Raw genomic sequence first — 15,972 nt, forward strand, 5'->3', positions numbered from 1 at the left:
GGGATAGCCGTTGAGAGCTGAAGCATAAGTGGTATTCGAAAGGAGGAGCTTATTAGATTGCCAAAAGGTTTGTGCATGGAAATTCAGGTTTTCCTAATAAAGAAAAAACCCCTCTCATTTTAAATAACGATAACTTTGAATGTTTGACTGGAGTCGAGTGAAGCGGAGGATTATTCTGAAATGCTGCCATTTTATGTGCTTGTTGGCACCACCCCGCCCCCCGCCAACTCCACCTCTGAGTTTTAAGGTGTTCGGTTTACTACCCTTAAGCAGCCTCGTGTTTGCAGTGCAATGAAAGAGGAAGGATGCAAGTTCATGCTTCCCACATGCTGGAAGTGCCTTTTTATTTCAGGAAGAACGTAGTTCCAAAGAAAAGCTATTCTGCCCTGCTCTCTTGCATTGACAGCAGTTTAACAGCAGGATTCACTGCTGCAGCAATGGTGGCAGCCAAGGTGGTGAAACCAAGTTACAGATACTGTTGTATCCATGTGTTAATGGAGACACGGAATGCAGGAGTTGGTTTAACAGGTGTTTACTGAACAAAGTCTAGAGGTGAACTAAAAGATACAAGACGCTATACAGGCTTATATACCCGAGTGTATTACAGTACACAGGGGCTCTTAAAAAGGTACATACACTACAGATACACTGATCGGACTTTGTGCCGCTCAATAACAACAAGTGGATTCAATGATATCAGGCCCCCGGCTTCCTTACGGCAAGGAGGCGGCACTGTCCACCAACAAAGTTACAGCCTTTAGCAATCCTTCCCTCGTGGTCACTTTCAAAAATCTATTACAACTAAAACAACCAGCTTATGTAAAATTGAAGGCAAAAGATGTTGAGAGAAAGGGGCGGAGTCCCAGTGAGGGGACAAGGAAACTACCTGTTCTGTGTTGAATGAGCTTTAAGTTTTGAAAGACATAAAAGAAAGACTTGCATTTCTAGAGCGCCTTTCACGACCACCGGGCGTCTCAAAGCGCTTTACAGACAATAAAGTACTTTTGGAGTATAGTCACTGTTGTAATGTGGGAAACACGGCAGCCAATTTGAGAAGAAAGTGTGACCGGGCCCACAGGCACATCCCCCCCGCGTCGGACACGGCTCCCCCGCCCTCCGGGTCGGACACGGCCCCCCCCACTCCCCGCGTCGGACACTGCCCCCCCGGGTTGGACACGGGGCCCCCCCCCACCGGACACGGACCCCGCGGTCGGACACGGCCCCCCCCACTCGGACACGGACCCCCCGCTCGGACAAGGCCCCCCCACTCGGACACTGCCGCCCCCGCCCCCACCCCCCCGTGCCCCCAGGTCGGACACGGCCCCCGCACTCGGACATGGAGGACCACCCCCCCACCTCCCCCGTGGATGAGGGTAGTCTAATGACTAACAGTACAGATGCCTGCTCAGGGCTTATATACAGGTGTGGTCACTGCCGGTACTACAGTATACAGGAGCTGTAAAAGTAGTTCTCTCTTAAAAAGGTACATACACTACAATTCCTCCCCTTTTAGATTAACAGTACCATAACATTCAAATAACAGTTAACACTTTTAACATGCACATTAACTGAAATAGTCCATTTATAGATTCAGTTTTTGGGGCGGCTTCCTGATCCTTTCGGGATAGCGCCTTTCCCGAGTGTCTTGTTCTTGGTGGGGAGGCGATTCTGGCCCCCTGTCTTCGGTTAGTTCATCAGTTTCCGCTGCTACTGTTTCTAGGGTAGATGCTACCGATATGTCGGGTTCATCCCCAGGTACGCGAGACATGGGGTTGACTCGTTCCGGTGACGCTCGGATCTGGTCGACATGGCGTCTCACAATGTTCTGTCCGACATCCACTGTGTACATTAGTGGCCCCTGCCGTGTGCATATCGTTCCGGGTTGCCATTTCTCTGTTCGGTAGTCGCGGGCCAAGACTGGTTGTCCTACATTGAAGCTCCTTGTCGGCTTCTCATTGATGTGCTGGAATTGCTTATCCTCAACATTTCTTCGCACATTTGGTCTGAGCAAATCCAGACGAGATCTCAACCTTCAGTTAAAGAACATCATGGCCGGGGTCTGGTTGGTAACTGCATGTGTCGCATTTCTGTAGGCTAACAGGAAATTGTCCACCTTATGCTGCAGTGGAATGTCGTCATCGCACATGGCCCTTACTGCCTTTTTAAAGGTTTGTACGAACCGCTCAGCCAATCCATTAGTGGCTGGATGATACGGGGCGGATGTGTAATGCCTTACCCCATTCCTTCTCATAAATTTCCGAAAATCTTCGGACACAAACTGTGGTCCGTTATCAGAGCAAATCTGCTCTGGCAAGCCGTTCCTGGCAAATATGGTCCGTAGGACTGCAGTCGTTTTCTCCGTAGTGGTGGAGGACATTTTGATCACCTCAGGCCATTTCGAGTGCACATCCACTGCTATTAAAAACATTGAGTCCATGAATGGACCAGCAAAATCAATATGCACCCGTTGCCATGGAGATGAGGGCCACTCCCATGGGTGTAGAGGGGCATGTGGTGGTGCATTTTGGACCTTCTGGCATCCTGAGCAGCTCTTGGTCAGGTCCTCGATTTGTTGATCGATTCCCGGCCACCACACAAGCCCTAGCAAGGCTTTTCATTTTCACCCCTCCCAGATGGCCTTCGTGAAGCTCATTGAGCACTCTCTCCCTTAACTTGGGTAGAATTACCACTCGGGATCCACACATCACTGTCCCCTGGCATACTGACAGCTGTTCTCTTCTGGATGAGAATGCTGGCAACAGTGAGTCGCCATGTGTTGGCCATCCCTTCACCGTCAAATCATATACCCGAGACAGTGTCGGATCATTGCGGGTCTCCATCTCTATATCCGCGTTAGTTACTGGCAAGCGTTCAATTATCGACGAATAAAATATTTCGACAGGGTCCACTGCTGGTTCTTCCTCCGCAGTAGGCAGTGGCAGGCGTGATAGCCCATCAGCGTTTCCATGCTGTTTCGTGCCCTTATACTCTATTTCATATTGGTTCGCCCCTAGAAAAAAGGGACCATCTTTGTAGCCGTTACGCAGTCATCACCGGAACGCCCTTCTTTGGATTAAAGATGGAGACAAGTGGTTGGTGGTCAGTCAGCAAGGTGAACTTCTGCCCGTGCAGATAGTGGTTGAACCTTTTTACTCCCCATACTAGGCTGAGGCCTCCCTGTCAATCTGGGCGTAGTTACGCTCGGCTGAGGTTAGTGACCGAGACGCAAAGGCTACCGGCCTCTCCAACCCGTCTGGGAATTTGTGCGACAGCACCGCTCCAATACCATAGGGTGATGCATCACACGCCAACCGAATTGGTAGTGCTGGGTTGAAATGGGCCAACACCTCTTTTGATGTGATCAATTCTTTGCACTTCTGGAAAGCTCATTTACATTCGTCATTCCACTTCCATGGTACCCCCGTCTGCAGTAGGGTGTTCAGTGGGTGTAATACCGTAGACAAATTTGGTAAGAACTTATGGTAGTAGTTCACCAGCCCAAGGAACGACCTCAGTTGTGACACATTTTCCGGTGCTGGAGCCTTGACTACTGCCTCAATCTTTTCAGGGGACTTATGTAACCCCTCTTCATCAATAACGTGGCCACAATACGAGATCTGCTTCTGGAAAAACCTCGCATTTGTGCCGATTAGCTCGTAGCCCATATCCCTTCAATCTAGTGAGCACCTGCTCCAGGTTGGCGAGGTGATCACTGTTATTTTCGCCCGTGACCAGGATGTCGTCCAAATAACACTGGGTCCCTGGAATCCCTTGCAGGACTTGATCCATTGCCCTTTGCCAAATAGCCAGAGCCGATGCTACCCCGAACACCAGCCGGTTGTATTGGTAGAGACCTTTATGAGTGTTGATCGTGAGGTATTGTTTCGAGGCTTCTTCTACCTCCATTTGCAGGTACGCCTGGGCCAGATCAATCTTAGTGAAGCGTTTTTCTCCAGATAGCGAGGCGAAAATACCTTCAATCCGCGGAAGCGGATATTGTACCGTGTGAAGGACTGGGTTCACGGTCACCTTAAAGTCCCCACAGATGCGAACCTTCTTTGGTTCCCCAGGCGTATTACTCAACGACCTCTTCATTACAGGAACGATGGGTGTAGCCCACTCGCTCCAGTCCACTTTGGACAGTACTCCTGAACGTTCCAAACCTGCCAGCTCTGCTTCGACGGCTGGGCGGATCGCATAAGGCACCAGTGTGGCCTTAAAAAACTTTGGGCTTGCATTTTCCTCTATTTTAATCGTCGCTGTTATGCCTTTTAGTGTTCAGAGTCCCTCCTGGAACACTTCTTGTGCGTCAGTTAGCATTTTTGACAGTCGTCCAGGTGTGACGTCGTCATCCTTTTTGGCCTCTACCGTCAGTGCCTGTATGGAATGCCAATCTAATTGTATCTTCTGGATCCATTCACGTCCTAGTAGTGGTGGTCCGCCATCTGGCAATACATATAGGTCCATTTTTGGTATTTCCTGGCCTTTGTATATCACTTTCACCCTTATTTTTCCTTTGGGGTAGACTTTTTGCCCCGTGTACGTCTTCAAGACAATCTCTGTAGCTCTCAAGGGTATATGTGAGAATAGCCGCTTGTAGTCCTTTCAGTTTACGACTGTTAGGGCTGATCCTGTGTCCAATTCCATTTTCACTTGGACTCCATCTATCTTGAGCGTGACCCAGATAGTCTGGTGATCCTCCATTTTGATTACATTATGTAGTTTCAGACAACCCAGCTCCTTGCTTCCGGAGTCTGTATCACTTTTCTGTTCGTCTGAACTACTCTCCGTCACCTTATGTACCTTTTTGTACTTCTCCTGTGGAGATTTCTTGCTGTTGGTTTTGTTCCCCGACCTGCAGACTCTTGCTATGTGTCCTGCTTTTCCACACTGTCTGCACACTTGGTCCTTGAACCAACAATCCTTCTGGTCATGTGTTGTTCTGCCGCAGCGATAACACTTCCCTGCTCCATATGACATTTCATTGGTGCCATATTCTTGCGGTCTCCGTTGTATCTCTGCAGCGCCCCTTGCGGCTGCTTCGTGTGATACTGCCATGCTGAAAGCCTTGTCCAGCATAAGGTCCTTTTCTGATGGAACCCAGAAACGGCTTCTTTCACTTTGAAGCCCACACACAAACTTGTCCCTTAACGTATCTGCTAGTCCCATTCCAAACTGGCAGTGTTTCGATAGCTTGCGCAGTTCCGTTAAATACTCAGCATTACTTTCATCTTTATGCTGGTTCCTTTTGTGAAACTTAAATCTTTCTGCTATCAGCAGCGGTGTGGGGTTTAAGTGGTCCTGTAGGATTTCCACTATGTTTTCGAAATCCTTATCCACTGGCTTCTCTGGGGTTATTAGGTTTCGCAGCAAGCCATACGTTTTTGCACCCATGGAATTCAATAAAACCAGTGCTTTCCTGGCATCTGGCACTTCATTTGCCTTGCAGTACACCTCAATGCATTCCACATATGTCGCCCAATCTTCGACTTCATTGTCGAACGCTGTGACACAGCCACTCTTCGGCATCCCTGGGTGCGGTTAGACTGGCTAAAATGGCATTTCCCGTGCTCTCCCCTCTTCTCCGCTGGCTCAAAATGGCGTCTCCCCCGCTTCCATTTCTTCCCACGCTCGCCCCCCTTCTCCGCTGCGGCTTCAAAAATGGCGTCTCCCACGCTCTCCCTTCTTCTCCGCGGCTCAAATGGCGTCCCCCGTGCTTCCTTTCTTCCGCCGCGGACGCTGCTCAGCCCTTGAGCCCTGGCTGCGCTCTGCGCGTTTTCCTGTGCGCCTCTCTCGTTGCCGCCGCTCAGTCCTGAACCCCGGCTGTGCTTTACCCTCCCTCTCTTTTTGTTTTCCGTCGACGCCACTCGGTCTTCAACCCCCGGCTGCGCCCTGTGCGCTTTACCCTCTCCCTTATCCCGTCGATGCTGCTCGGCCTTTTTTTGTGCTGTCGGTCGGCTCCAGCCGCTGCTGTCCGGGAAGGGTCTGCGCTGTACCTGTTGCCAGCCTGTTGCTGGATCGTCGTGGCTGGAGAACCAAGCCCAGCTCTCAACAGCCTCCCAGCGATGCTCACTCTCTGCCGGATGACTGGGCGGTTGCTCGTGGTCGACGCCCGTGCTTCTGGCCTCGACTTTCTTCCACTGTCCTCCAGGAACGAATCCTTGGGAGGAAATGCAGAGTTGCAGGTAGGTTCGAATCGACCTCGTCGCCACTATTAAATCTGTGAATCCTAAGGTATGGTGTTCTTCAATAAATAGACGGAGACTGCAGATCAACAATCAACAGGTGTTTACTGGATGAGGGTAGTCTAATAACTAATAGTACAGATGCCTGCTCAGGGCTTATATACAGGTGTGGTCACTGCCGGTACTACAGTATACAGGAGCTGTAAGAGTAGTTCTCTCTTAAAGGTACATACACTACAGGCCCCCCCGCCCGACACGGCCCCCCCCCCCCACTCGGACACACCCCCCACCCCGGCCTCGGACACGGGGGCCACCCCCCGCCCCCCGGGTCGGACACGGCCCCCCGCATCGGACACGGCCCCCCCCGCCCGACACGGCCCCCCTGCCCCCCGGGGGTCGGACACGGCTCCCCGCCCCCCCAGGTTGGACACGGCCCCCGCGGACACGCGTCCCCCCCCCCGGGTCGGACACGGCCCCCCCCCCCGCCCCCCCGGGTCGGACACGCCCCCCCGGGTCGGACACGCGCCCCCCCCCCCCGCCCCCCGGGTTGGACACGGCCCCCCGCGGACAGGGCGCCCCCCCCGCCCCCCGGGTCGGACACGGCCCCCCCCCCGCCCTCCAGGTCGGACACGGCCCCCCGCGGACACGGCCCCCCCGGGTCGGACACGGCCCCCCGCTACAGATGATCGTGCCAGTGCCGGCTCTTTGATGGATTTTTCCAATCAGTCCCACACTCCCCGCTCTTTCCCCATAGCCCTGCACATTTTTCCCTTCAAGTATTTCTCCAATTCCCTTTTGAAAGTTACTGTTGAATCTGCTTCCACCGCCCTTTCAGGTAGCACATTCCAGATCACAACAACTCGCTGCATTAAAAAAATTCTCATCTCCCCTCTGGTTCTTTTGCCAATGACCTTCAATTTGTGTCCTCTGGTTACCAACCCTCCTGCCACTGGAAGCACTTTCTCCTTCTTTACTCTATCAAAACCCTTCATGATTTTGAACATCTCTATCAAATCTCCCCTTAGCCTTCTCTGCTGTAAGGAGACAGACTTGTCCTGTATACCCTTGTTCGGCAAAATGGTCTGGAAGAGGAATTTGCCGACAGCTAAAAGTCAAGATTGTGGACCACAATGCAACTTTAAAAAGACCAGCCAAAGCAACTTTGTTAAAAACAAAAAGTAGCAAAACTAAATAACCCCCTTCCTTGTCCTCGCCCAACAAGATCTGACCACCCAATTCAACAAGTACAATTTACATTTTAATGCATGTCAGCAGTTATTTTTTGAAGCGTGGTTGACAGAAGCCTCCAGTTGTTTTAGAACATTAACCTACTAGTACAAAGGGAGCCAGGCAGATTTGAGCAGCGCACCGAAACGCACTCACCCAGCTTTATTTCACACAGCCTCAGCCTGGGGTCTTCAGGGGGATGCAGGCGCCTTTTCTTACGCCAGCAGCGTGTGGGGTAAGTGTACAGCTGTCCTGGGGCCAATCCTGCAAGATACGGCACACCTGGATTACAACCCCAGGTTTATGTGGCACTTCATTAAAAACACATTCATTACAAGGCGACCCTTTCAAGCCAAGACATTTGCTCACAGTTACAGAAGATGCACATAAACCAAAGAGGAGTGACATGGATTTGCAAACCCAGTTCCCAGAACATTTGGGGGGGGGGGGGGGGGGGGGGCGGAATTTTGGAGCTGGCTTCCTAACACGCTTGGAATTTCTGCCCATTTAACTCCCCTAAGCACCCATTCACCCATGTTAAAATTCACCCCATTTATTCCCTGGCATGAGTGGTGCCTCCACGAAAGCAGAGAAGACCCAACACTGGCTGGGGTGGACATCACCACCGCAGGGAATTCAGGACCAGAGTGATCTCCTGGACTAGTTTCGATTGCCTAGATGGGTCAGAGGGGAATTTCCCAGATATCTTTTGCCTCTAATAGGCCTGGAGTTTGATCTGGTTTTTTGCCTCTGCCAGGAGATCCCATGGTTTTCGGGTGGGGTGGAGAGTGTATTTGATGATGCACAAGGCATCACGATTAGGTGCAACAGGCTGGATGGACCAGAGGGTCTTTACTTGTCCATCATTGTTCGTATTGGTATGTTCCCAAAGCGAGAGGGATTGCTTTAAGTCAAGCGTATCCCAGCAGTGGTTTGGAAGTGGCATTAGCAGGAGTGTGGGAGATTGAAGACACACCAACACTTACAACGGCAAGCCTTGTCTGCCAAAATATAAAACCCACAATGGGGAACTATTTCTATTTCAAGTATGTGTATCCATTCAGCACAAAGCTGAACTGCCGACTTCCAACTGACCACAACACACACCTGGTCCTCGGTGCCTCTTCTCCATCCAGATGTAGCAGTTATTTTGAGCGACCCCAGTTTGAGAGTCCAGGAACGGGAGCCGGACACTGCGCTGGGCACACAGGCGGGCGTTGTAATTACGACAATGTTCAATAGCTTCCTTGTAGAACTGCTCTCCCAGTCTGTGCAAACACAAGGAGCAATTCATGATTAGAGAAACTTTCACATACACACAAAAGAGGTATGTTTCATACAAAAATATTCATTAGTCTAAAGCAACATCAAGGACTGTATCAGGTCACTGGGAGATTGGAGGGGAAGCATTCAATATTACTCAACAAGTGCCCCGAACAAGAAGCTCATCCTAGTGTTAAAGCACTAAAATTAGAATTTATCTTCCAAAAAAATGAAATCTGTGAATTCCAATTCTAATCCCAAGCAATTGAAGAAGTTGTCCTGTTCCTGATGTGGACAGCACCACCCACTGATTGCTCCGATATTGTCCCAAGTTCGGTTCTAGTCTAATTCAAGTCAGTTTGCTTCGATTCGTACCAGTCTGACCACCAGGACAGAAAGCTGTGGGTTCAAGCCTCAGTCCAGGACTCCAGTCCAGAATCTAGGCTAACACTCGTGTATACAGTGGCTCATCAGGCGTGTCCATCCTTTAGAGGAGGTGACTGCTCTGGTGACCGAGGTGCAAGTTAAGATCCCATGGCACTATTCAAAAAAAAGTGAAATGGGGAGTGCTCCTGGTCTGTTGTTTTCACATCCTCAAACAGCACAACCAAAATAAAAAGAATGAAACTGGTCATTAATGATGGATTTGTGGAATTCCAGTAAAGGCAAAGTGATGACAATTTCTATCAGTCATACATTGCAAAGTAATTTACTAAGTTAAACACAGACATTTGAGAGACATGACAAGGAATACATGTTTCCCCTCTAGTTTACAAACCAATGATCATCTCCAGCAACTGTGTATCCAGACAGCAAGTTAAGGAAAGGGAAGAGATGCACACTGGTCTTTGTTAGTTATAACTTCACCTTAAATCTTACAGTTTAAACATCCTACAGCATTATTTCATGTCACGACAGCACTATAATTCCACACTGCAGAGCACAGCTCAGGAACGACACATCAGACAGCACTATTTATTGTCCATCCTAATTGCCCTCGAGAAGGCGGCTCACCACCATCCTTTTCAAGGTAACTAGGGATGGGCAATAAATGCTGGCCTTGCCACCGACACCCACGTCCCATGAAGGAATATTTAAAAAAATCAGTGGAGTACCCGTCACCAATAGAAGTAATTGATTTTAATGAAGAGAATGCTACAGCAATGTCCCATACATAAAGAGCAGGCTGGTAGGGCAGCTGCCAGGTGTAGCTGCTTTATTGGAAGGCCCAGCCCACATCTGGAACTGTAGCCCAATCCAGGAGTGGACCTGTGAACGGTGGGTGAACAAATGAAACCATGGCTGGCACTCCCTCCCCTCTTCACCTGCCCCCATCCCCCCACCCAGAAACCTTATAGAAAGGGTCCATTTCCATTGGTCGAATAGGCCTGCAATGCTTCGGCCTTTACTCCGTCATACAGTTAAAACTGAAGGAGGCGGCGCAGATACTTCTGAAAGAATGACATTAACAGGTCCCATGTTGTACTTTGGTTAAAAGTAGAGTTTTGCTTGTATGTGTTTTGATCCCTGCTTTCGAGGTTTTAGCTGCGCTCCTGCGCTGACTCAAGTCAGTGCAGAATACCAGCTGGCCAGGGAAAGAAGGGGCCAAAGCTCACCACCTCACCTCGGAAGCCCATTCCTCAAAACAGGTTCTTTAATATTGACATTTATATACCAAAACAATGAAGCAGTAAAACCAGAGAATAACCCCAGTTTCTCCAGTCTCTCTACTTAACTGAAGTCCCTCATCCCTGGTACCATGCTAGTAAATCTCCTCTGCACCCTCTCCAAGGCCTTGATATCCTTCCTAAAGTGTGGTGCCCAGAATTGGACACAATACTCCAGCTGGGGCCCAACCAGTGATTTATAAAGGTTCATCATAAGTTCCTTGCTTTTGTACTCTATTCCTCTTAATAAAGCCAAGAATCCCATCTGCTTTTAACAGCCTCTCAACTTGTCCTGCCACCTTCACCGATTTGTGTACGTACACCCCCAGGTCTCTCTGTTCCTGCACCCCCTTTAAAATTGTACCCTTTAGTTCATATTGTTTCTCCTCGTTCTTCTGACCAAAATGTTCCACTTCACACCTCTCTGTGTTAAATTGTATCTGCCATGTGTCTGCCCATTTCACCAGTTTATGTTCTCCTGAAGTCTGTCACTATTCTCCTCACTGTTTACTACTTTTCCAAGCTTTGTCATCTGCAAACTTTGAAATGATGCCCTGTATACCCAAGTCCCAGTCATTAATTAATATATCAAAAAGAGCAGTGGTCCCATCACTGCACACTTCCCTCCAGTCTGAAAAACAGCCCGTCACTGCTACTCTCTCCTTTCTGTCCCTTTGCCAATTCCATATCCACGTAGCCACTGCCCCTTTTGTTCACAAGCCTATTGTGTGGTACTTTGTGAAACACCTTTTGAAAATCCATATACACATCAACCGCATGACCCTCATCCTCGTTACTTCATCAAAGAACTCGATTAAGTTAGTCAAACACGACTTGCCCTTTACAAATCTGTGCTGGCTTTCATTAATTAACCCCATACTTTTCCAAGTGCCAGTTAATTTTGTCCCGGATTAATGTCTCGAACAGTTTCCCGTTCCAATTTTGTTTGAAATGAAACAAAAAACAAGAGCAGCATGATTGAAATCTACATTGCAAATATTTTGAATTCTTGTGACATTTCCCTCATTTCCTTTAGCTCATTTGCCTTTCAGTTCAAATCTGACCTTCTACTGCATCAACACGGGGTTCTGAAGGCCCCCTGTGGCCTTGCTGCAGCACTGATGTTTGTTGTAGGCTGAACTGTGCAAGTGGTGTCACAAGGTGGTGGATCTTAGTGATTTTCTTAAATATCTTGATTTGCTGTAAATATTTCACGAAAGAAAAAATTGCAAATTAAATATCCTTAAAAAAGGTTCAAATTATGTAGCAATTTTATTGTTAAATAATGATAAACACAATCCTTTTAAAGGCACTGCCGAAGGCTGCTCCCTTTAAATTAATCACCTTCCCAGGCATAGGGTTTTGCCATTTGCAAGTATCACGATGCTGCATTTTGGCCAAGATGGATATGAAACAATGAGAAGTGTTACAGACAGAAGGCCAATCCCACATATGCAACCACTTAACCGCCTTTAGCCAAATGTCTCACTGGGTTAACGTTCCTTAGCATTTTTTAGAAACAATATTTTTTTACAAAGCACATTAATAATGCCAATAGATAATAGAGCATTCTAGTGGCCATCCCGTGGTGAGGAGCACACTATGAACCTCACTCTAATACATGCTGAAATAGGATGTGCCCATCAGGGTGGCCAGAGAAAGGTCCTCCATGTTCTGGGAAGGGTGCGGGGAGGAAGACCCGAATCTTGCAGAATTCACACCTTTGTGCCCGTTTGTTGATCACAGATCATAGAAATTTACAGCACAGGAGGCCGCCATTCGGCCCATCCTGTCCATGCCAGCTGATAGAGCGCTATCCACCCTAATCCCACTTCCCAGCTCTTAGTCCACAGCCCTGTAGGTTACGGCACTTCAAGTGCCCATCCAAGTCATTTTTAAATGTAATGAGGGTTTCTGCCTCTACCACCCTTTCAGGCAGAGTTCCAGATCCCCACCACCCTATGGGTGAATAAAGTTCTCCTCAACTCCCCTCTAATCCTTATACCAATTACTTTAAGTCTATGCCCCCTGGTTATTGACCTGTGCTAAGGGAAATAGGTCCTTCCTATCCACTCTATCTAGGCCCCTCATAATTTTATACACCTCAATTAGGTCTCCCCTCAGCCTCCTCTGTTCCAAAGAAAACAACCCCAGCCTATCTAATATTTCCTCATAGCTAAAATTCCCCAGCCCAGGCAACATCCTCGTAAATCTCCTCTGCACCCCCTCTAGTGTAATCACATCCTTCCTGTAATGTGGTGACCAGAACTGTACACCGTACTCTAGCTGTGGCCTAACTAGTGTTTTATACAATTCAAGTATAACCTCCCTGCTCTTGTATTCTATGCCTCGGATAATAAAGTCAAGCATTCCGTATGCCTTCTTAACCACCTCATCTACCGGTCCTGCTACCTTCAGGGATCTGTGGACATGCACTCCAAGGTCCTCCTGTTTCTCCGCACCTCAGTATCCTACCATTTAATGGGCCAGAAATTCAGATCGGGGGCTTGCCGCGCGTGCAAGGCCCCGATATGCACTTACCCGACGCGCTGGCCGTTGACCTGCAGGGACGCCTGGAATTCAATTTTGAAAAAGAAGAATCCCGGGCAGCGTATGACGTCATGCCGCCCAGGAGTGCAGCCAGTGCGAAGCCAGTAGCGTGCTGTGCAACTGAGACACGCCCCTTGAGGTCTCAGTTTAACAGGACACGCCCCCAATGTTTCTGCCAAGCTGCTAAGCATTTTTACATGCAAAGCAGCAGTTTAAATAGGTTTTTGAAAGTTTTTTGAAGATTTTGGTAACTTTTATAAACTTTTAAAAACGTTTACATTATTTTGAAGAATCTGAAGTAGTTTTAAACAGAATTAAAGCAATTTAAAGATTTTAAAAGCCCTAAAAGAATTTTTTTAATTCCATTTATTTATTTAGCAATGTCGTCGTCATACGTGTCTTCACACTGTTCCCTTTGGGGAACTGTATGAAGTGGTGGAAGGATTTATGGCCATGATTAACGCTCATTCCGTGACCGTAACCATCTTTGAACCAGCCATTAGGGCGGTTAGTCCTATGGCGGGAGGGTTTTACGGGCTCCCACAAGCTATACAAGGAAGGGGGGGCCACCCACACCCACGGACGCAAATATCCCACTGGATGTCAACCCAGAATTTAGAGCCGGAGCTCCGACTCCACTTGCCGGGACTGTCTGTAGCGGGGTTCGAAATCCTACCCTGATCTGGCCCAGCGGCGGGGATCCTACCGCTATGCCAAAGGCCCAATCCGATTAGCAACGTGAAATGGCTGGAATGAGCACAATTCACGGCATTAAAAGAACTCACAATTGAACTGATGATGACCTCAGCAATCTCCTCAAGGAGGTGGAGGCGCAGCGCCTGCTCATCATTGGTAATGAGAAGTCAAAGGCGCCGCAAAAAGGGCAGATGATAGCTTGGTCTTTCAAGTGGCAGCATAGGGCTCCAGTCACGGGGAGGGAAAAGGCGCAAGAAACGTATGGGTGTCACCTTTTGTGCGGAGTGGGCCTTTTGCGTAGCAGTAAGCATCCCCGCCGCTGGGCCAGAAGGAGTAGGGTTTCGAGCCCCACTCCAGACAGTCCCGGCAAGTGGAGTCGGAGCTCCAACTATAAATTCTGGGTGGACATCCAGCGGGATACTTGCGCCCGTGGGTGTGGGTGGGCCCCCCCCTCAGATGGGTTGTGGGAGCCCGTAAAACCCTCACGCCATAGGACTAACCACCCTAATGGCTGGTTCAAAGATGGTTACGGTCACGGAATGAGCGTTAATCACGGCCATAAATCCTTCCACCACTTCATACAGTTCCCGAAAGGGAACAGTGTGAGGATACGTACGAAGATGACCTCTTGCGCAATGCACCTCCTTGGACCCTCAGTCGCAGATGCGAGGGGGCAAATCGTGCAATTGTTAAATTTTTCATTTTATTGACATGTAAAATGTTGGCCCAGTAATTCCCTTCCAAATGCGCGAGTACGGTCGGGGGTACTTACGCGTCTGGCCGGAGGAAATGCCGGTTTTCAGCATGCACAGCGCATGCGGGGAAAACTGGCATTTCCTGTCCTCTGAACGAAGGGGTTCAGAGGCAGAACGCGTGCGACTGCACAGGCAGCGCGTGCGCAGTAAAATTCGCCGCTTTCATTCATGCTTTCAGTGAGGTCAAGCATGGGTACAGTTGCTCCAGAGGAAGATATTTCTTATCGTGGAGCTTCTGAAAGTATGTATCTCTGTATATATTCCTTTGCGTGTTATGTATATATTCCTTTACTTATGTGTATGAATGTATTATTTAATTATGACTTTCAGAGAAAGTAACTTATTGGAAAATCATAATTAAAAACATACATTCATACACATAAGTAAAGGAATATAAAACATACATACATATACGTAAAGGAATATATGCGGACATACATACATAATTACTTATTACTGATGAAAAGTTTCTTTCTTAAAAGTGTTGGAAATGTTACATTACTCATTTTAGAACACGCATTCTCACATTCAATTCACACAGCCACAATTGCTCCTTCTACCTACCGTTCTGAAAACCCGTTTAAAAAAAAAAATTTAAACTTTAAAACTTACTTAAAATTTCTTAAAATAACTTCCCTCCCTTTCCCAAACAAAAATATTGCCTTTCAGAAGCTCCACGATAAAATATATCTTCCTCCGCAGCCTTGGAACAACTTTACACATGCTTTTTTCAAGTGTAACTTGTAAGGACTTACCCTCACTGAATCCATGAATGAAATCGACGAAGTTCACTGCGCAAGCGCTGCCTGTGCAGTCGCACGCGCTGTGCCTCTGAACCCCTTCGTTCAGAGGACTGGAAATGCCAGCGTTCCCCGCATGCGCTGTGCATGCTGAACGCCGGCATTTCCACCGGCCAGATGCGTGAGTACCCAGACCGTACTCATGCATTTGGACCCGAATTTCTGGCCCAATGTGTATTCCCTTGCCTTGTTAGTCATTAGATTATTTCACAGAGCAGTCGCCTTTCTCTCCTAACTGAAGTGCTGCAGGTTGGGATGGGGGGGCGGGGACAGAATTGGGGGTTGGAAAAGGAGGGGTTAGGAAGGATAAGGAGCAAACATTATAGATGTTTGAAGTTATGCTGATGCACAGGGATGTTCTAAAAAGGGGAGACATTATTACTCCCATACATCACGAGTAATTATTACACATTATTGAAAGTTGACAGAATCTGTAGTGTTCGGACTTTCAGCAGTTAACGCAAATCTGGGAGTGAGCAATGATGGGAACTGCTCTCTGATCCAGAATGTACAGCAAGCACCTCGAGCATTGTCAGATATGGAGTTCTAACAAAAAGGTGTGCATTTCTATAGCGCCTTTCACATCCTTCAGATGTCCCAAAGTGCTTTACAGCCAATGAAGTACTTTTGAAGCAGTCACTGTTGTAATGTGGGAAACGCAGCAGCCAATTTGTGCACAGCAAGCTCCCACAAACAGCAATGTGATAATGACCAGATAACCGGTTTTAGTGATGTTGATTGAGGGATAAATATTGGCCAGGACACTGGGGGTAACTCCATTGCTCTTTTTCAAAATAGTGCCTTGGGATCTTTCACGTCCACCTGGTGG

General features: G+C 48.3%; 2 protein-coding genes across 8 annotated transcripts in view; both read right to left on the reverse strand.

Moving 5' to 3' along the window:
* Window positions 1-15,972, reverse strand: part of lipeb (lipase, hormone-sensitive b) — a 576,644-nt gene that overhangs the window by 62,069 nt on the left and 498,603 nt on the right. The gene's annotated exons all lie outside the window — the stretch shown is intronic.
* LOC147109737 (zinc finger protein DPF3-like) overlaps window positions 1-15,972 on the reverse strand; it is a 103,851-nt gene that overhangs the window by 32,151 nt on the left and 55,728 nt on the right. For 4 of the 5 annotated variants that reach the window (XM_086003865.1, XM_086003863.1, XM_086003866.1 and 1 more), the window contains exons 2-3: window positions 8,520-8,680; window positions 7,569-7,676 (exon numbers count right to left, since the gene is read on the reverse strand). In XM_086003865.1, the coding sequence (XP_085859991.1) occupies window positions 7,569-7,676; window positions 8,520-8,680 (269 nt within the window). Of the gene's footprint in view, window positions 1-7,568; window positions 7,677-8,519; window positions 8,681-11,406; window positions 11,543-15,972 lie in introns of all 5 variants that reach the window. The other variant, XM_086003867.1, reaches the window with a different exon arrangement.

This window comes from Somniosus microcephalus, chromosome 12 (assembly GCF_052327205.1).
Source record: "Somniosus microcephalus isolate GS21.2 chromosome 12, FLI_Smic_1.0, whole genome shotgun sequence".
NCBI lineage: Eukaryota > Metazoa > Chordata > Chondrichthyes > Squaliformes > Somniosidae > Somniosus > Somniosus microcephalus.